Consider the following 22034-nt stretch of genomic DNA (forward strand, 5'->3'; position numbering starts at 1 on the left):
CCAGGGAAATAAGCTTCCTCTCACTACAGATCATACAGTTGGCCCAACCCAGGATAACAGGGAAGACTGTAGGAAGAGCCTTAAATGAGACCCGTTTACCCTGTCTATCTTAGGTTGGAAAACAAGTCAGCTAGAAACATGGAACCTGTCTATGAGTCCCTCTTGAAAATTCTCCAAAAGGATGTTGATTAAGGGGGTGATATTAAACAGGGAAAGCCTAGCATGAACAAACTTGAAAAGTTCTTAAATGAAGACTCTAAGAAATATGACCACATTATCTTTTGTATGCTATCAGAAAACATGAAGCATAGCTATCTAAAAATTCCACTTACGTTCTTCTGGTTTCATTTCAGTTATCTTTTGTAGCCAATTTTTCCATGTTTGGCAGTCACAAGGCTCATGTGCTTCACCAAGGCACTCCCTAAAGAGGCAAACATAGAAATGGCGGCAATTTACAAAATATTCTTCATCAACATCAGGAAAAAAAATAGGTGGAAAGTAACTTTTCCAACTTTAGTGTTTCCATATGGTGTTTGAGAATGTATGTAGATATACAGAATCTGTATTCCTCATGAATCATTTAAAACAAAAATTAAGCTGAATAGCCTTATATATCTGCAGTACCTAAAACAAATGAAGTCAGTGAAATAAATTATTTCCATTAAGTTTAAGATTTTCACCCCCTGGAAATTAAATAGTGTATTCAATATTTCCCCCCCTAGTAGCATCAATACCAGTATGACTGGCTCTGCTGTTAGAACAATTTCTAACAGGACCCAGAAAATAATCACAGGGGTCTGAAAATATAAATGCTACTTCTTTAAAAGTCCACAACTACTAGTGCTTATCAGTATGCCTGATTCTCTAAAGTTGTGCTGCGTTAGACAGCAGCTGGTTTCCTTTTCTAGACTCACAGGACAGACCTGCTGCTTCCTCAGGTGCTAGCCCCAGCAGTGGGATCTCTTCTGGGCGCTATAATTCATCGGCACAGTTTCCACTAGTTCTCAATGCAATGCTAAGAGTGGGTATAAAAAGGAGAAGCTAGAGCAAGGGCCATAAATCAGAGAGAACTAGAGGCTGCCACTTAATGCTATTATCGGTGTGTAGGGAGTGAGGTTCTTCTGAGAGACGATACTGGAATGTTCTCAGGTACTTGAAACCTAAATTCCTGAAAAAAGTTTTAATAAAGACACCAATGATTGATGACAAGTATTCTGACAGACCTGATACCTGTTGTTGAGATTGCACCTCAAAATGTCACTAAAAACAAATGAATGGGAAGGGGAATTTTGGTACATAGTCAAGTGAAATTTAGCGACACTAATACAGTGGGTTCATTTAGGGAAAAAAGTGTCTGGTAAGAAATTATAAAGAAAAAAATTGCCGAAACCGGTTTGGCTCAGTGGATAGAGCGTCGGCCTGCGGACTGAAAGGTCCCAGGTTCGATTCCGGTCAAGGGCATGTACCTTGGTTGCGGGCACATCCCCAGTAGGGGTTGTGCAAGAGGCAGCTGATCGATGTTTCTCTATCATCGATGTTTCTAACTCTCTATCTCTCTCCCTTCCTCTCTGTAAAAAATCAATAAAATATATATATAAAAAAAGAAAAAAAAAAAAGAAAAAAATTGTCTAACCTAAAATTCTTAACCGTATCCAAATATGAAGGTTAACTAATTTCAAGAGATCAAGGGATGATTCTTTCCTTGAAAATGTGTCAACACGCACAATCGTTGGCAGAAAAATAAAAAAAGGCGGAAAGTGAAAATAGCATTCAGCGCTGGTTTTGCGCAGGCCACTGTAGAAGCAGCATGCACTGGAGCAGCGAGAGTGGCGCTGCTTTTACTACATGTTGGTGCTGTTTTACGTGATACTTGGTATGATTTGATAGGTTTATAATTTGAATCTGGGTACACTCAAAATTTTTCCGTATAAATGAATGGTCACTGCATTTTCACTTTATGTCATTTCCACTTATTACACTCATGAAAGGTTTCATAGAAACAGTTTAGGGTAGTGGGGTAAACCTGTATTTAGATGGGTATGCTACTCTGTATAGAGGACATGATATTTAAACATGGTCTTATGATTGATCTCTACCAAATACATAAGTAGTATCCTGTTTTCATTCCTGGCCTAGAAAGAATGGGGAATATTCTGTTAGCTGGAAAGACTGATACTTAAATAACTGAATACTGCCAGTCTGGGAAAATCTTTTTTTTTCCAGAACCAGAGCTATTGAGACTCTGATTTTGCAAGAAAGGATGAGACTCAACTATTAGGTCCACAAACAAGGACAGCCTCATTTATTTTGTCCAGTGGAATCTTAGAGGAGTCCCTTTGTCTGTCGATGGAGAAGGAGATGAAGCATGAAACTGTTGCTTTAACTTAATCAAGATTCATGACCCTAACAAGGGAGCACGCGGTATCAAAATCCTTATCCTGGGTATTGGAGGAAAACAGAATGAGCTATACAATTTTAGTGCTAATGTATTCACACTCCAAGTTTTCCCAAGTACTTAACAGGTCTGCACGTTGCCCTCTAGATTCACTGGAAAGTTAAGAGGACTAGAAACCCAATACTGTGACCTCACCAGGTGTATCACTGTGATTCAAACCTTCCTATCAGGGGTTCAAATTTGTTTCCTGGTGGTGGTGACACCATTTTAAAAGCTTCTTTGCATAGGTTCAGTAAATAAATGCTCCACAGCTACATGATATATTAAAAACCTCACCATTTTATTACTTAGAATATCCATGCCAGTCAATTTCAGTGAATAACTGTAAAATAGGTTTGACTTCCATGGATTTAGAAGAGACGAATTCCAAGTAAGTTTCTCAGTTTCCAACGGATATATTTGTGATTAAAGGAACCAGGAGACATTCAGAGTTGGCACAGGAGAGAAATGACCACTAACTATACCAGGGTAATTCTGAATATTCTCCTCACAGATTAAGATTTTGGTGACCAAGAAGTACCAAGAAGTATTTATGATAACAAATCTTTAAGGAGTTAACTCAGAGAAAAAAAGACTTTGTGTTGGTTCAGAGGGCAAAGTAGGAGCATGTTCTACTTAATAAAAAGAAAAACAGAGGGGAGAAGGTCAGTGGCTCAAGTGAGAGTCCATTCAGGTTTTGATGGGATAACATTGTCAAGATGAGACAAATTGCAGTTATACAGGCTTGGGGAGAGAGCATTCTGGATTGAGTTATAAAGGGTACAGAACGGGTTGGTGAACAATTTATAATAGAAAAGGCTATCCCTTGGTGGGAAGGGAAATAAATGCCTACTCCTACCTCCCCTCCCAACAATGAATACATTCAGTTCTACTCAGGCAGACATCTCTTGGGAGTGACTCTAAACTGATTCTGTCACATGCTGTTCTTAAAAAGAAGAAATTATTATTGCCATTTCTTGTGGTTTTTGTTATCATCTTTAAAGAATATTTCTGAGCTTTTTGGGAAAGAAAGAAGCAAACCTAGAATCACATGCCTTTATTTTATAAAGATCTCTCTTGCAAAGCTTCCTTTTGCATGCAGCAGATTTTGTTTCTCTTTAAGACATTACAGAAGAGCAGAATTATACTCAGGATTTCTTTTAAACATTTTTTGAAATTTCTGACTATAGGAAAAGCTCTACTATAGGAATAAGAACAGGAAGTTATAAAATTTTGGGTGGCCAAGAAGTATTTGTTCCAATAAAACTTTATTTTCAAAAATTGGTGTGGCTAATAGTTTGCAACACTTGACCAAGAGTTTAGTGCTATATATAGGTTGACAGAGGAAGAAATATTTTTAGCTAATGACAATGATGCTGAGAGTAAGAAACAGATCTTTCAGGGTAGGAATATTTTATTACTATCTAGCAATGCTACAATTTGATTTTGGTTCTAATAAGTAGATAAGAGTAGAGTATTATATTCATCCTTGCATATGTAATAAATCTATAAATGAGCAAAAAAGAACAAATAGTACTTATTTTCTTGATCATTTAATTAAATAAAAGTTAACTTTCCTTGAATCTACTCTGAATAAAGTTAGAATGCTGATGTCAGACAAACATAGTTATATGCCACCCATTATTGATTTATCATCAGTTTACACTTATTGAGTACTTATCAGGCACTGGAAATTAAAGACACACAAAGTAGTTCCTAACTAGGTCTGTGCATTAGAATCATTAAAGAGCTTTTGGGATCCCCCCTCCAAAACCTACTAAGTCAAAACATGACTTGCTAGGCTTGGGATGAAAATTTGGAAAAGTTGTCGGTAATTCTGGGCATCCCTAGTTAAGAATCACTGCTAGAAATTTTTTGTTTGTTAATTCTCTCCTGAGGGTATTTTTTCCATTGGTTTTCAGAGAGAGCAGAAGGGAAGGAGGGAGGGAAAGAGAGATAGAGAGAAAAAGAAAAAGAAACATCAATGTGAGAGAGCACATGCCCTGATTGGAGAAGGGGAGCGAACCTTCGACCCAGGTATGTACCCTTCACTGGGAATCAAACCCAGGACCCTTGAGTGCTTGAGCCAATGCTCTAACCACGTAGCACACTGGCCAGGGCTAGACACTTTTATTTTAAGGTATAAAGTAAAGCTCTAAACATTTTCTAATCTGTGGTCAACAATCTGATATTAGTGCATGGGCTCTGGAATCAAATGGAGCTGGGTTCTAATCCCATTTCTGCCATTTCCTAGCTGCATAACCCTGGGCAACTTCTCTGAGCTGGAGTTTCTTTATCTGTAAAATGGATATAATAACAGCACTCAACTCATAGCAAAGCCAGGAGAACTCAATATATAAAAATATTTGGCACAGTACTCAGCATATATCAAGCACACAACAAATGTATACTCAATACACTTAATTAATAAGAATTATATCAAACAGTAGAATTTAAAAGTCTGATTGAAGGTACATATTCTTTAAAAACTATTAGAAAGGTGACTAGGCTAATTCCAACTTGTCTTGTACTGACCAGCAGAAGAGGTGTCCTTTTCCACAGTCCACAGCAGGAGCTCTGAGCAAGGGGAAGCTTAGTGTATCAGACCCAGATGTATTTGACCCTTGTTTTGTTAGTCTGACTGCTCTTTCACAGCCTGGAGTAGGACACCATTTAATGGCAGGATTATTTTCAACAAAGGCCTGTTTAAATAGTAATAACAAAACACAACAAAAAATATTTTAACTCTAAATTTTAATATAAAATGTGTTCCTATGTTAATTTACTTTAAAGAAAAAAAAAAGTGAACTAATAAAAAGTAGTCAGTCTCAAAATATAACTCAAATAGTACCAAAAAGTACGAAACAACTTCTTTTTTTTTTTAAGTATAACTGACACACACTATTACATTAGTTTCAGGTGTACAACATAGTGATTGGATATCTGTGATCAGCACAACAATTCTAGTAACCTTCTGTCACCATACAAAGTTATTACAATATTATTGACTATATTCCTTATGCTGTACACTCTCTTTGACTTCATTATTTTATAATTGGAAATGTGTACCTCTTAGTGCCTTTCACATGTTTCACCCATGCCCCCCAATCCTTTCCCCTCTGGCAACCATCAGTTCGTTCTTTGTGTCTATGAATCTGTAACTGTTTTGTTTTGCTTGCTCTTTTGTTTGACCTCAAAATTCCACATTTAAGTGAAATCATGAAACAACTTAGTAAGAAGGAAAGAAGTGGCAATTACACAGTAATGACATGATTTTTCAAATTTACATTTTCTTTTATATAAACTTATATGTTTCTTTAATAAACCAAGATGATAGATAATGATAAAGTAAAAATGCAATTATTCACACAGAAAATGTGAAATTTAGAAATGTTTTCTCATACAATATGCCACTTTTCTGATGAACATAATTATAAAAAGAATCTTACATGTGATTATTAGTTGCATTAGAATAGTAAATATCTAAATGGTATCCTAATAATACATAAAAATCAATATTATGATGCTTTCTATCTAAAGAAACAGCAGAACTTTTTAAAAAGTCTACACATTAGGGTTTAGAACCCCCAAAATCTACACAAGGCACTTAAGATGAACTTTTAAATCATACAAGAAAAAAAGTAATTTGCATATATTTCTGAATAACTCCTTAATAAATATATAGGAAAAAAGATGTAATAAACAGTATAATTCATGAACTACTACTTGAAACTAAAAGAAAACCCCATATATTTCTAAGTTGATCATCTTTATTTCTAAATATTTATGAGTATAAAATATAATGTATTTTGGAAAACTTAAAGTAATACTACCTACTTTGAACAGTATCTTGATCAATCAGTTATAAAAGTACAACAGGCAAATCAGTAAATAGCTCTGAGCAATAGTTTTATTTCTTTTAATAAATGACTACTTTAGCTTTTCACTTCTTTCATGATTATAAAATAACATTTTAGCTTAAAACTTCAATTAATGCTACCATTCCTTTATGCAATTTTTATGAGACAAAAGTAAATTATATTTCCTTTATGCAATTTTTATGTGTTTTCAAAAATAAAACAAAAATATTAAATGAAATCTGTTGTATAGTTTTCATAAAATTAAAATGATGGGATTGGAATGATAATTGCCAGCATACCTTAATATCAAACTGTAGGTATCGTTTGTCCATCTCCTTAGAAACTATACTTTCTATGATATCCACAGGTACAAGTTGGAAGCAATCATACGCAGGGCAGAAAATATTATGGGCTTCACCTTCTTGAATTTTCAGATTCAAAAACCTATTAAAATGATCAATTGATAGAAAATGGGCAAAGATAAAATTTATTTACTCAGTCTAAGATTTTTTTCTTTTCGCTGAATTATCTGCTACAATATAATTAAAATAACACAAATGAACTAAGTGTGGAATATCAGGTATAACACACTGATTCATATAATTCACAGTGAACACTTACTACCTGCCCAAGCATTCATTATTTATATGAATATATATACACATATTTATGTTTTACATATTTTTACATATTCCTATTCCTCTAAATATTTGAAACAATATATTTATTAACATTAAAAATTCAGAAATGAGTGGTTGAGAAAGGTCATATTCAATTCTCAATATTCTATACCTTTAAACAAAAGGGAGCACTGGTACAGAATTAAACCATGCATAACTCAATAGATTTTGGAATGGCACTAAAATGTAGCATGCCTTTTTGAAGAATAGGTTTTCTGCTTATATTTCATCTGGACAAATATTAAAATGGCTTTCATGTCCTATTCCAGTCACACTAGTTGAGGTAGTAGGGAAAAGGCACCCTGGAAAGTAGCAGGAATCTAGCCCAAGGTGAATTAAGTGGTTAAGAACAGGATTTTGAATTAGAGAATTCCAGGCCTGCCACTAACAAGTTATATAATCTTCAGTTTTACTATCTATAAAATGGAGATAATAATATATACTTTTCAGGGTTGTTATACAGATTATAAGATATAATGTATGTAAAATATAAGCATGGTGCCTTGTACAGAATAAGAATTTATAAATTTTAGCAAAGGTTTATTGTTATTATTATTAATGTTGCCCTACAGAAGGAAAAAATTTTGAAGTGTGTATTTAACATTTAAACCTAGAGAAAATAAATGGAAAACCAGGAAATTAAATCATCATTTTTTAGTCATCACCATCAACAACAGCTCATTATTCCACTGCCTAGAGTATATTTTCCCTTTAGTTCTCTGTCTCTTAAACAAAGTATCAAGCTTACTAATAAGACTCATCATTATCTGTTCCCTTTGTTCCACCTCTTACCCTTGGCACAATAGCATACTCAAGTTTTCCCCATCCTTAAAACCTTTCTCAGCCAAATGACTCGTTTTTTAGTTATACTTTCCTTTCCTATCTAAGTTTCTTTGCAAAATAGTTTATAATGATTTGCCATTCCTTCCTCAAGTCCATCCCATTCAGCTCTAAGCCTGTAACACTCTAGCTTCTATCACCTCTTCATTGAGTGACCGGTCTCAACATGGCCATTAGGATTACTCATTAGCTCAATCTACTCAAGATTTCTAAGTTTTTATTTGCTTTCGCTTCTCTAGAGCATCAGACACTGTTAACAGTTCTTTCTTTCAGATTCTCTCTGACTCCCAGAACTTTTTAACGTTTTTCCTGGCATTCTTCTTACCTTTAGTTGCTTCTTGCCCATCTTTTTCACTAGTGCCTTTTACTCTCCTGTTCACTTATATTTTACTGTTCCCTAAGATTTTCACACCAAAACTCTTCCCTTCCCAATTCCATATAATCTTCCTGGATGCTCTAAATACCCCCATCATAAACTATCACCTATATGCTAATGAAATTTAAAACCCATATCTCCCTTGTTAACTATAGATCTTGATTACACATATTTTTGTTCAAATATCCCATAGGCATTTTAATTCAGCATGTTTAAAATCTTCCCCTCTATTTTCAATATGTTTTAAAACACACAGGCTCCATAAAACTCTGATATATTCCAGTAGGAGAACTTTCTTCACTTTATCAGTTAAAAATTATTTGTATTACTCTGTCAAGAAAAATAATTTGGCAAAAGGATGGGCAAAGAATTCAGGGGAAACGCTATAGAGCAGCCATTCTCAAAGTATGATATGTAGATCTATGAGGGCTCCTGAGACTTCCCAGGGGGTTTAGAGGTCAAAACTATTTTCAAAATGGTATTAAGCCTTCATTTGTGTGTTTTTTGGTTAAAACTGCTGGTGCTTTAGCATGAATCATGACAGTGGCCCTAAAATTATACTAGTAGACTGCATTCTTCATTGCTCTATATTCAAAGTTAAAAACCAAACAAATGCCAGTTTCATATAAGAATGCCCTTGACAGAGTAATAAAAATTATTACTGGTCAAGTATTAATGAAATGGGAAGTAAGCACAATGAACTGCTGCACACCAAACAAAGCATGATGGTTATCTCAAGGAAAATAAACAGGCTTTTGTTCAAATACAAGCGGCCTCACTTGCTTTTATCATGGAACACCTTTTTTTCCCAAAGAGTGACTACAAACAATGATTATTCAGACTTGGTTATATGGGAGACTATTTTTAAAAAAATATATATATTTTATTGATTTTTTACAGAGAGGAAGAGAGAGGGATAGAGAGTTAGAAACATCGCCGAGAGAGAAACATCGATCAACTGCCTCTTGCACACCCCCTACTGGGGATGTGCACGCAACCAAGGTACATGCCCTTGACTGGAATCGAACCTGGGACCTTTGAGTCCGCAGGCCGACGCTCTATCCACTGAGCCAAACCGGTTTCGGCTATGATAGACTATTTTTGAAAACGAACGAAATAAACCTGGCATGTCAAGGAAAAAAAAGTTGGGGGTATTTATTGCCAATGACAAAATTCAAGCCTTCAGATAAAACTTAGAATTTAAAAAAAAATCTTATCTGTTTGACAGCTTCCCAATATCAGAAACGTTCCTGATGAGACTAGTAATGATATTAATTAATAGACTTTTTACTATATTTGTGTGTAGTGAAATATGTTAACATTGGAAGATCTAAACAATCCAGTGAACCAATGTTCTCCAACTGATGTTACAAAACTAGGCAAAAGCAAAAAAGCTATTAACTCTTTGCACTCGCTTGCTTTTTTCTCGATTCCTTTATTCTAATGCTAACCATGTCTCGAGTCACACTCGACATTCGAGTGCAAAAGGTTAAAAGTGCAACATAGACTAAAGGATTTTAATGTTAAAAGTAAAAAAAGGCCATTGGAATGGTTTTAGATTTTACACTACAATTAACTATTAAGAAATACTATTTATTGAGTTTTGATGTATATCAAAGAGTATCCACACTTATCTGAATACTAGAGGCCCGGTACACGAAATTCATGCACTGGGGTGGGGGGTGTCCCTCAGCCCAGCCTGCACCCTCTCCAATCTGGGACATCCCTCTCACAATCTGGGACTGCTGGCTCTCAACCGCTCACCTGCCTGCCAGCCTGATCACCCCCTAACCACTCCCCTGCCAGCCTGATCGATGCCTAACTGCTCCCCTGCCGGTCCGATTGCCCCCAACTGCCCACCCCTGCTGGCCCGGTAACCCCCAAATGCCCTCCCCTGCTGGCCCAGTCGCCCCCAACTGCCCTCCCCTGCTGGTTTGGTCGCCCCTAACTGCACCCCCCCCCAGTCCTGGTCACCCCCAATTGCCCTCCCCTGCCAGCCTGGTCACCCCTAACTGCCCTTCCCTACTGGCCTGATCGCCCGCAACTACCCTCCCTCCTGCTGGCCATCTTGTGGCAGCCATCTTTGACCACATGGGGGCTGCCATCTTGTGTGACAGCGCAACCGTCAATTTGCATATTATCTCTTTATTATATAGCATACTTCTCTTTTCCATCTACACATGTGTGTGAAGACAGATTTTCTTTATATACGTTGACCAAAACAATATATTATAACATAATGAATGCATAAGTAGATATGAGAATACAGCTGTCTTCTATTAAGCTAGACATTAAAGAGATTTGCAAAAAAGCAAAACATACCATTCTTTTAATTTATTCATGGAAGTAGTTATTGTTCATAGCAAATATTATGTTAACATACAATGGGTTTATTATTAAAGTGAACAGACAAATCTTATTTTTTTCAGGGTTAATTTTTAATATAGTATATAGAGATAGATATCACCCATATAAGCAGAAGCTCTATGGACTCCTCAACAATTTCTAAGAGTCTAAAGGGAACTTGAAACTAAAAGTTAGAGAGTGCTAATTGCAGAGTTCCTTTTTCACATATCAGGAATCTCTTCATTTTAGTTATGAATAGGTTCCCTGGAAAGTTGGAAATAATTTATCTTATACAGTCATGTGTAACTTAATAAGGGGATATGCATTCTGAGAAATGCATCATTAGGTGATTTCACTTTTGTGGGAACATCATAGAGTACTCTTACACAAACCTAGATTATATAGCCTACTACACACCTAGGTTATATGGTATATAGTCTACAGCTCCTAGGCTTCAGAATGTTACTGCACTGTCTACTACAGGCAATTGCAACACAATGGTACATATTTGTATATCCTATCTAATAAAGAGGGAATATGCTAATTGACCCTCACACCATCACAAAGATGGTGACACCCACAGCCAATAAGGAGGGAATATGCTAATTGACCACCACGCCCTCAAAGATGGTGGCACCCACAGCCAATGAGGGAATATGCTAATTGACTGCCCCACCCTCAAAGATGGCGGCACCCAACCCAGTCCCCTCAGCCCTGGTTGGGCAGCAGGCGTGTGGCAAGGCCTGGCCTGCCCTGCGCGCCTGCCTCCGGAGTCCCCCAGTCCCCTCAACCCCCCAGCCACCCAGGGCTGGCCCGAGGTACAGGCAAGCCTCAGATGGCAGCTGCCTAGCCGCCCAGGGCTGCCTAAGGTTCAGGTAACCAGGGCTGGCTGAGGCTTGCACTGCCAGCAGTGGCAGCAGCAGAGGTGTGATGGGGCGTACCCTTCCCCTGATTGCCAGGTCGCCTCCCACTCCTGAGGGCTCCCGGACTATGAGGGGGCAGGACAGGCTGAGGGACCCCCCCCCCCCCAGTGCATGAATTTTCATGCACTGGGCCTCTAGTCTATAAATAGAAAGGTACATTAAAAATACGGTATAAAGGTGTGTGCACCTGTGTGTGCATGCATTGGGAGATATTTGGAGAGCTGTGGAGGGAGGTACCTTTGGAGAGTGGACATCAGGAGGTGGGAGGGGTGAAAGGTGGGAAAGAAAGAGAAGGGGAAAGGGAGAGTAGAGATACAAAGAAACCCAGAGAGATAAAGCTTGAGATGAGAAATAACAAAAGGGAGAAGAAGAGAGGAGTAGAGGGAGGAAAAGGACTGGGAGGAAAGAGATAAAGAGAAATGGAGGTAAGGGAAATGAGTATTTTTGTGTGTCATGTGCTCCTGCACACATGTGTGGACACAGTAGGTGGACAGCATGCTGAGCCTCCTCATCTATTTAAATCACCCAGAGCCAGCAGTAAATTTGACATCGTAGTTGGATCCAGCCATTCCTTTCAACATTGCAAACAAACTTTTTCTAATAATTCATTATAATCTTATGAGACCACCTTCATACATGTGGTTCTTCACTTATCAAAACGTAGTTATGTGGCATGTGGCTATAGTACCCTGGTTAGAGTGCACAGCTTATTTAGATACAGTTACTATATAATGTTTTAAATTGCATGTATTCTAAGGCATCAGAGCCAGTTTAATTATCTCTGGGGAACATAATGACAGAAGACAGGATCTTTTATCTGAGAGCCATGCTATTAACCTCATCAAATACAATTTCCCACTACATTTATAAGCAGACATGAAGTTGATGAAATGTTAGTTAGAGAAAGAAATCTGGGGCAAACTTTACTTATACTTTTATCTTGTAGGTCAGCTTCACAGATTATATCATAGATAGGTTCTCTCTTGTTTATTAGCAAACTTAGAAAGATGATAAGTAACATTTATTGAGTGGCCCTGTTCTAAGCATTTTATATATATTAAGCCATTTAACAATAAACTGACAATAATCCATAAAGTACTTACTATTATCACCATTTTATAGATGACAAAACTGAGGCACAGGGAGGTTACCAGTTAACTAAATCAACAACTAATAAGTAGCAAGAAGGATATTCTAGGGTGGGTAATACTAATTTCCCTTTCATTTAAGCTCTTGGCATAGGTGCTTCAAAGCATCTGGCTGGACTGATAAGGGGGTAGGGAACCATAAGATAAATTGAGAGGTTTTCAAACTATCTAAGGACCTTAAAATTTTTTTCCTTGATTTTTGGAGACATTTCTTTTCTATATGCCTACAAATTATGAAAAGGCTGCAGTTAATTTAAAAATGACTATTAACATATGAATCACCCAACCTGAAACCTGTTTTATTGGTGCTTGATTTGACAAGAACTACCTGGCAGGAGTACATCCGAGAATCCTAGGTTTTCTAATAAGGTACCATGGAAAACAATAACCAGATCTTTTAAATTTAAATCTTACCATAAACTTCTCAAGGCTAGTCTGTGGTGAGTATAGGAAATGGTTCCTGTGATAGGAGTTAGCTAAGGCAGGCTGAGGAAGTTGAAAAAATATCAAGTAAATCCCTGGGAAGAGGAGAGGTTTCAGTTTTCACATAGAAACCAAGGTCAACAGTAGCAAACCTGGTAGAACCCAGATAATACTTTCTAATACAATACAATACTTTGGAATGTGAGCTCTGACCCTTGCCAATTAGTTTACCTGCATCAACTGTACTGATTTGATCCTACCTAATTAGACTCTGAGTAGAGTCTAGCCTGTGTTTTAAAATAAACAACCTGATAGCCTTATTCATTCTGACTTTCTTTTAAGCAGTATTTTTTCCTCCTCTAAATGAAATTTTTGCCTCATACCCTGGTTTGGAAAACAGATAAGAAAATGACTCAAAATTAAACCAGAGTGACAGAAATAAGATCAGTGTTGCCTACAGATTGGAGGGAGGAAGTGGTGGTGGGAGGATAAGGAGGCAAAAAGAGAGGCAGGAGGGATTTCAAGGAGAAATGGGGTAACTTTTGGGGGTGATGGATATATTCATTATCTTGACGTGGTAATGGTTTCATGGATACACACACATGCCAAAGCTAATAAAATTATTTATTTTAAATATGTGGTTTATTATATGTCAATTACACACCAAAAAGTTGTTTAATTTGCTCATATTCTTGGCTCTTTTACCCAACATGGTATTTCCCAGCTCCCTAAATTTGGTACCCAGCACTCTATAAAAAAGAATAGTTGGATAACTTCTGATTTTTAAGATTTCCTTAAATACTAATGACATGCTTCATTTAGGTCATCAACTAGCATATTTAGGTGTCTCCAGAGAAAACATGGTATTATACTGCTAATTATATTGATCTTCATTTTGTTTATAAACCTCTCTAGAAAAATACAACTTTAGAGCAAAGTTAATGGATGTGGCAAAGTATAAATCTTGGCAAGTTAATGGGAAGAAGAATAAACATGAGAAGCAAAGTAAGTTTTCCACTTGTAATATATACCCAACCATGCCTAGCAGAAGCATTTAACTTTGACTTTATTAAAAAGGAATTTTAAACATTCATATTCTTATAGATTTTTAAGGTTATTTGTTCATTATAAAAATTCAGAGAAAGCATAAAAATAGATGCTTAAAAATTCTTGGGATATAAGAAACTGTTGATATTTAGGTGTAGGTTTGAGATGTACATGAGATGTAATATAAATTAAAATACTAAGAAACACATTTACATATACCTGCTTTGTCCCCTAAAGTACCTTACATTAAGCTAAAATAACACTAATTGCTAAATTAAATCATTTCACTAAATAGATGGAAAAATGTTAAAATAAGAAAAATAAAATTCTTCCTTAGTAGTGTAATACATTTCAGCATAACTCTGTAACCAGTAAAGTAATCCATATAATTAAATATTAAAAGCAAACAATTTTCTTATCAAATCAGAGTGCTTTCATGCAGTAAAAAATACTATGCATATATACTCACGACTCCCAACATCCTCTACAGAAATCATGTCCACAGGGCATATCCACTGGGTCTTCAAATACAGAAATACTGCACATACAAATGTCACACTGGAGATGAAGAAGAGCAATGATTTAAACAAAGTCATATGTTGAAAAGAGTGCAATATGTTTATTTGTCCATTAGTTTAAGGCAAAAATACTAATACAGTAATTACAAAAAGTGTTTTCAAAGTTATAAGGTAAGTTAAAATTAGTGTGCTTACCTTTGATTGAATAACAAATATGCCTACCTCATTATAAATGATTGTGAGATTTACTCTTACAGTCCAAACTTATGTATTAACTTAATTAGTGACTACACATTTGGAAAAGGAAGTACAAGAAACAAATCATTACAATCTATTCAGGTCAATATCAAATTGCCCATTTCAAAATAACCACTTCAATATAATGTCCTTCACCCTATACTCACCCCAGAAAATCTATAAAACAGAGTAACTGTTTTTTCAATATAGCAACTCAGGATATTCAGAGTAGCAATTTAAAGATTTCTACCCAAGGAACTCTGCTATAAAACTATGTATTTTCTAAACAATGACTTATTAGAAACAAATTCCAGAAGCTTTACGAAAACAAATACATAATTATCAATGTAGTATAAATGCCTTGAAGAAAATATAAAATACGTTTTCATATTTTTGGTATAAAGTGCCTATCACAATCTCAACTTTTAATATTTCAGTATGGTGTGTTTAAAAACTTTAAGCAACTGGAGCTTTTAAGTGGAAATATAGTAGGTGGTTTTCCTAAACTCTTCTATGTTTTTTGTTTTGAAATGAGTAAAGAAAACCTTTATTTTTCAGTTTGTAATTCAGAGATCAAAAAAATATTCTTTGATAACAAATATTTACCAAATCGTGAAATAATGGAACCCTTTAAGAAAGATAATAGGATTCAATGACCAGAATATGACTAAAGGGTTTATGAAACAATATTAAACAAATAAAAAGGTAAACACAAAACTATGGGAAGTACACTGAATACCAAGCCATACCAAACTGGTGTCCAGATCCCCAGGAGACAAACTTATTTCATCTGGAGAGGTGACGGAAGAGCGTGTAGTCCTTGGAGTTCTTGGAGAAGGGAGCGTGTCCCAGGCATTACACCCACTTGGTGGTGGAGTTGGCATTTGCACACCTGATCGTTGGCAGCAATTCTCTGGGTTGGACATCCAAGCTTCAAGTAATTTCTCCCTGTCCCAATCTTTAAGAAAAATGGAATGGTTATCTCTCAAAAAACAAAAACAAAAAAACAGCACAAAAAATTATGGTGTTTTAAGAGCTTCACAATAACAAAGGACAGTGGGGACAAATTAAAGATATAGGCCATCCAAGGAAAAAATATTTATATAAAGTAGTAATTGCAAATAGAATATTCAGGTATGCTTACTCATTAATATTTTTAAACAGAATTTAAACTTTTATAATCTACTATGGATTATAACCATGTCTACAATAATACAGTCAAAATTTCTAGTCATTTCTACTAATAATCAAAATAAGTGGCTCACCTCTTTTGGAATTTACTAAATTCTTGTTGCAAGTTAGCTGTTTTACTCTTTCAAGAAAAATATGTAATTTTGCAATTAGCTTCACTGGTATCAAGTTGTAAAATTATTGCATAGCTCACTATAAACATGTCAAAATGCCAATAATACCTAAAAATCTATACTAATAAAAGCCTAGGTGGCCCTCATGCCCTTGCATCGTCACAAGATGGCCGCCCCCCACGTCATCAGAAGATGGCTGCCACACGTTGGCTGTCCCCACGTCACAAGATGGCCATCAAAAGATGGCCGGCAGGGGAGGGTAGTTAGGGGTGACCGGGCCAGCAGGGGAGGGCAGTTGGGGGCGATCAGGCTGGCAGGGGAGCAGTTAGGCATCAATCAGGCCAGCAGGGGAGCAGTTAGAGGGCAATCAGGCTGGCAGGCAGAAGCGTTTAGGGGCAATCAGGCAGGCAGGCAGGTGAGTGGTTAGGAGCCAGCAGTCCTGGATTGTGAGAGGGATGTCCGACTGCGGTTTACAGACAGACATCCCCTGAGGGGTCCCAGATTGGAGAGGGTGCAGGCTAGGCTGAGGGACATCGCCCCCCCCCCCCCCGGCCCAGTGCATGAATTTCGTGCACCGGGCCTCTAGTCATTTAATAAAAAGCTTGAAAGCAGAAGGAACTTCTGAAGGGATTATGGTTATAAATAAAGTTTTAGTGAATTAGGTATAAATTCTGTAGTAAATGAGCTCCAATATGGCTTATTTTCATACTTACTATAAACACTTTAAAAATAACCAAGTGAAGCACCTTATTATAAAGTCCAGAGCCATGAAATCCTAACCCTTTAAAATAATAAACTAGTATATCCAATTATTTTGCTAGGTATTTTACTCACATTATTTAATTTATTCTTCACAACAAACTTTTCAATCATTATTGAGGTGAAGAAACGAATAGTCAGAGAAGTTATATAACCTACCAAGGCTCACAAAGACAGTGAGGGATTATTTAACTGATTTCTGTGACTCCAAAGTGTAGCACAATCAAGTGTAGGGTCAAGAGTGGCACAGACTCAATTATTTACTGTAGGCTCATTCTCTATAATTTTACAGTCAAAATATAAATTAGCTGTGGAAATTTTCTATATAAGACTGTTTTCGACCATGTTAAGTCAATGTATTTGGTGGCTTAAACAGGATAATTATGACTCAGACATGCAATGAAGACAGAGGGAATGCATTTCCACCTGTATAAACCATATGTGCAAAGGCACAGAAGTATAACCGAGACAGATGTGTGGTTCCATAAAATTATACTATATCATATATCATGTGGTGGTCTGGGAGATGAAAAATAAGACTAGAAAGAGGGACCAGCGTACAAAAAGAAAGAAAAATACAACAACTGAAAAATACTGCACATGAGTACAATCTAGGGAATGTTGCTAAATGGACCTCAGTGTTTTGGTAAGTCTTACTTACTTAAAAAGTTAAAATTACTTTTCTTAGAACAGTATGTTAACTTTTCAAAAGTCTCCATTGTCACTTTAATAAAGGAAAAAAGAATTACTATAATTCACACATAGAAATATTAAATATGGTAAACTTTAGTCTTATCTACTACAAATATTTTTCAGAAAAATTTGTTTGGATTCTATCACATCATTTACATAGCAAATACTTATTCAATGCCTTTTATGTGCCATGCATTGTGTCAGGCAGTAGAAATACAATGGAAGGAAAAACCGGGCACAAATCCTGCCTTATCCTATATAATAAAAGGCTAATATGCAAATAGACCAAATGGCAGAACAACTGAACAACCGGTCGCTATGACGTGTGCTGACCACTAGGGGGCATGCAGGGAACATGGTGGGTGTCGGCGTGGCGGGATGGTGGAGCAGGTAAGCGGGGGTGCCAGACCAAGGCGGGGTTCTGATTGCTGTCATCAGGGCAAGCCTCTGGTGGTTACTGAAAATTCTTTGCTCCCGTGTGCCGTGGTCCTGCCTGGCGCTTGCACCTGCTGCCGGTGTTGGCCCTGCTTGCACCTCCTGCCAGCACCGGAGCAGCCACTTGCACCCGCTGCTGGCGCCCGGCGCTGGTCCTGATCGCTCGGTGCTGTCAGCGGGTGCAAGCAGCAGCTGCCGACCTGATTGCCCTGAGGGCTTCTCCACCTCCCCCTGCTCCTGAGGGGAGATCAGGGCAGCAGCTGCCACTCATACCCACTGCTGGCGCCAGCCCCAATAGCTCCATGCTGTTAACGAGTGCGAGTGGGCCCAGTGCCGGGAGCAGGGCTGCAGGCAGACAGGGGACCAGGGGCCATGGCAGGAGGGGCTGGGTGGGGGCGCGGAGGATGGGCTGAGACCCACCCCTACGCCCACTGCAGCCTTCTGGCACACAGTTCCTTTCAAGGTACACGAATTCGTACACTGGGCCCCTAGTCTATGATAAAAGCATAATATGCTAATTAGACCTGACAGCCAAACGACCTTCCGGATTACCTTCCGGATGAAGCCCCGGCGGTGGGGGGTAGGGGTGGAGGCAGATGTTGTTAGGGGTGATCAGGCAGGTAGGCGAGTGGTTAGGGGCGATGAGGCAGACAGGTGAGCAGTTAGGGGCAGTCAGGCAGAGGGGTTAGGGTTGATCAGGCAGAGTGGTTAGGGGCAATGGGGCAGGCAGGCAGAGTGGTTAGGGGCAATGAGGCAGGCAGGCAGAGTGGTTAGGGGCTATCAGGCAGGCAGGCAGGCAAGTGGTTAGGAGCCAGCGGTCCCGGGTTGTGAGAGGGTGCAGGTCGGGCTGAGGGACAAGCCACCCCGTGCTAGAATTTCGTGCACTGGGCCTCTAGTAGTTTAATAAGGAGAAAGACATTAAGAAAAATCAACACATTTAATAAACAATCATCAATGTCAGAAGAGACATGAAGAAGAGAGAGGTAGAGGATCCCAGTCAGGGAGGTCAGAAAAGGTGACTGGGAAAATGGCCTGGAGAGACATCTGAAGGATAAGTAGGATTTACCTAGGTAAAAAGTAGAGGGGAAGACATCCTGGACAGATGATACACAACATGTTCAAAGACCTTGTGGTAGGAGGGAAGGTGGCATTCTCATGAAATTAAAAAGGTCAATGTAACCGTAGCATGGAGACTAGAGGGGAAGCACTGTGTGAGATGAGGCTGAAGAAATAGGGGCTGGCCATGCAGGACTTCATTTAATAACATTGCTATTATTAGTTTATGAGTGATAGGAAGTCAGTGAAAAGTTGGGTGTGGGGTTAGGAAGGGCAGGTTTTCATGAATACATTTGAAAAGATCAGTCTGACTACAGTATGAAAAACAAAGAAACAAATGAAGAAATTGGATAGGGCAAGAGTGGAGGGAAGGTTGAGCAGGCTATTGGGTAGTATAAGTGAAAGATGATGGCAGCTGGGGCTAGGTGGTTGGTTGTAGTATAGATGAAGATAAAGGCCAAGTTTACAATTTGAGAGGTAACTGACAATTTGGTGAAAACAGGATATTGAGTCTAAAGGAGAGGAAATGTCAAAGTTAATGTCCAGGTTTACCCAATTGGTTGGTTGGTGCTGCCATCTGTGTAAATAGGGAATACCAGAGAATCAGGCAGAGCATTTATTTCTCCTACATTTATTTCTCCATGCTCTTTCCCCTTTCTGATTGTCTGGCTGGAATGGAAATAATCCCCAGAATAAACCTTAGAAATCTACTTTGTGTAAGATGGCAAAGTCTCAATCAATTAAGGTTCTTGAATAAATGTGTGAACAGAATCCCTTTCCCACTTCTAACCATAAAGAGAAATACTTTTGATTATTACATGATTAATAAATGTTTACTGTGTTTAAATTTACACTTTTCTTTCAACAGTTAGCCTACCCTAATACAACTGTCATGTCATAGCTCCCCACTAATGGACAGCTTCCACTTTTCTGCCAGATTTATAGTATATTTAAATGTACTCTCTGTAATTAAAAGCTCAAGGATATACCTTCTCGTGCTGGGAAACTTATCCTAAAGAAACACAATTTAAGATAGTCTGTCAAAAGGACTGTTGGTCCAGAAAGAAACTCACTACACACTGATTCATTTGCCTGTCACCATAATCATTATTGCTTGTCTCATTTTCAGTTCTTATAAGTGTATTTCTAATAGCACATGATCTCACTCATCTAGGGGAAATAATGAACAGCATAGACGGATGAACAAGAACAGACCCAGAAACAAGGAGGCGTGGATCAGACTGTCGGGCCTCAGAGGGAGGGTAGAGGAGGGAGAGGGTAAAGGGGAGAGATCAACCAAAGGACTTGTGTGCAAGCATATGAGCCTAACCAGCGGTTAAGGACAACAGGGGGGTGGGGGCATGTGTGGGGAGGGGTGTGGGCTGGGAATGGGGGGATGAGGACAAATATGTGATACCTTAATCAATAAAGAAATTAAAAAAAAAAGTCTGTGCTTCTGTAGAAGTTTTTATATAATGACTGTTAAACATTATTACTGGCTAAAAAGAAAATATTTTATCTTTAAATTTTATTATTTTAAAAGCTATTCTGAATTTCATGTTTGACCCTGGTTTAAATTTGTTTCCAAATGATTTACTTCAAGTTTAGAAAGATGACAATGAAGAAATATAATTTTATAATAAAAAGGTGAATTTAAAAAATATATATACCGTATTTTCCAGCGTATAAGACGACTGGGCATATAAGATTTTCCTGGATTAAAAAGTCGTTTTATATGCCGGAATATATATATCCAATATATCTAATCCATTATATCTAATCCCATCAATATAGTCCAATATACCGTATTTTCCGGCATATAAAACGACTTTTAACCCAGGAAAACCTTATACGCCCAGTTGTCTTATATGCTGGAAAGTACGGTGAATAACACGTCAGCTATATTATCTACTTATTCTATTACTACTTCTGAGGACTTAATCTATGTCAGATATTATGGAAATGAACAAACAAAAACTATAAAGCTGCCCTCTAAGAGCTCCCAGGTTAATACAGAGGAAAAGCAAATAGATTTTCACAATATTCTATTCTAAGTGTATGGCTTTGATATGCACAGGATATAATGGGAATAGACAGGAAGGGTCTCAAAGAAGACTTGGGACCAAATGAGAAAAAAAGGTTTCCTGAAAGAGGTAACTTCTAAAGACAAGTAAGAGTGGGAAAGTAAAGAAGTGGTGCCCGGCTGGCGTGGCTCAGTGGTTGAGCATCAACCTATGGATCAGGAGGTCACCATTCGATTCCCAGTCAGGGCATATGCCCAGGTTGCGGGCTCTATCCCCAGATGGGGGGGGGGGCATGCAGGAGGCAGCCCCCCCTACTGTAATCATTGATTCATTGATGTTTCTATCTCTCCCTTCCTCTCCGAAATAAAGAGATACTAAAAATAAAAAAAAAGCGGGGAGATTGAAAGCCTCGGTAAAGAAACCTGGGTCATGAAGATCTACTAGAGAGTTTGGATGATTGTAAGTCTGTGGAAAGTTAGGGAAGGGTTTTTCAGCAGGGGAGTAAGATGCTCAAATGTGCATTAAAAAAAAAAAAGTCTAATGGCAAAGAAAAAATAATAGAGTGAAAGAGAAAAGGAAACACTGGAAACCAGGACTCGGGAGACTACAGTTAAATGAAAAATAATGACAGCCTGAATTTAAGTTGGTGGCAGTGGGAATAGAATCAGCTAGGAAGTGTGGGAGGAGGATCACAGATATTTAGGAAGAGAAATAAGAATGTGGCCAAATATAATAGAAATGGAGGAGTCAAATATGACTTTCAAGTTTTTGGCTACAGTAATTAGATAAATGCTGGTGCCCATGTATTAAGACAGTGGGAAAAATGATGAGTTCAGGGTAAACATCTTGAGAATGAGGAGAAAATGTTAAATAGGCAGTTAGAAATACAGCCTTGAATACCTGATTAAGTCAGGTTGTAGATATATTCTTT

General features: G+C 37.8%; 1 protein-coding gene across 4 annotated transcripts in view; it reads right to left on the minus strand.

The window, feature by feature from the left end:
- The window catches only part of ANKIB1 (ankyrin repeat and IBR domain containing 1), a 117119-nt gene that overhangs the window by 26954 nt on the left and 68131 nt on the right, over positions 1 to 22034 (minus strand). For all 4 annotated transcript variants that reach the window (XR_008558159.1, XM_028157248.2, XM_028157242.2 and 1 more), the window contains exons 6-10: positions 15582 to 15790; positions 14547 to 14635; positions 6594 to 6738; positions 4970 to 5136; positions 333 to 421 (exon numbers count right to left, since the gene is read on the minus strand). Coding sequence is in view for 3 of the 4 variants with exons in the window: in XM_028157248.2 (XP_028013049.2) it covers positions 333 to 421; positions 4970 to 5136; positions 6594 to 6738; positions 14547 to 14635; positions 15582 to 15790 (699 nt within the window). In the remaining variant the exon portion in view is untranslated. The remainder of the gene's footprint in view (positions 1 to 332; positions 422 to 4969; positions 5137 to 6593; positions 6739 to 14546; positions 14636 to 15581; positions 15791 to 22034) is intronic.

The sequence above is a fragment of the Eptesicus fuscus genome, chromosome 14, assembly GCF_027574615.1.
Source record: "Eptesicus fuscus isolate TK198812 chromosome 14, DD_ASM_mEF_20220401, whole genome shotgun sequence".
Classification (NCBI taxonomy): domain Eukaryota; kingdom Metazoa; phylum Chordata; class Mammalia; order Chiroptera; family Vespertilionidae; genus Eptesicus; species Eptesicus fuscus.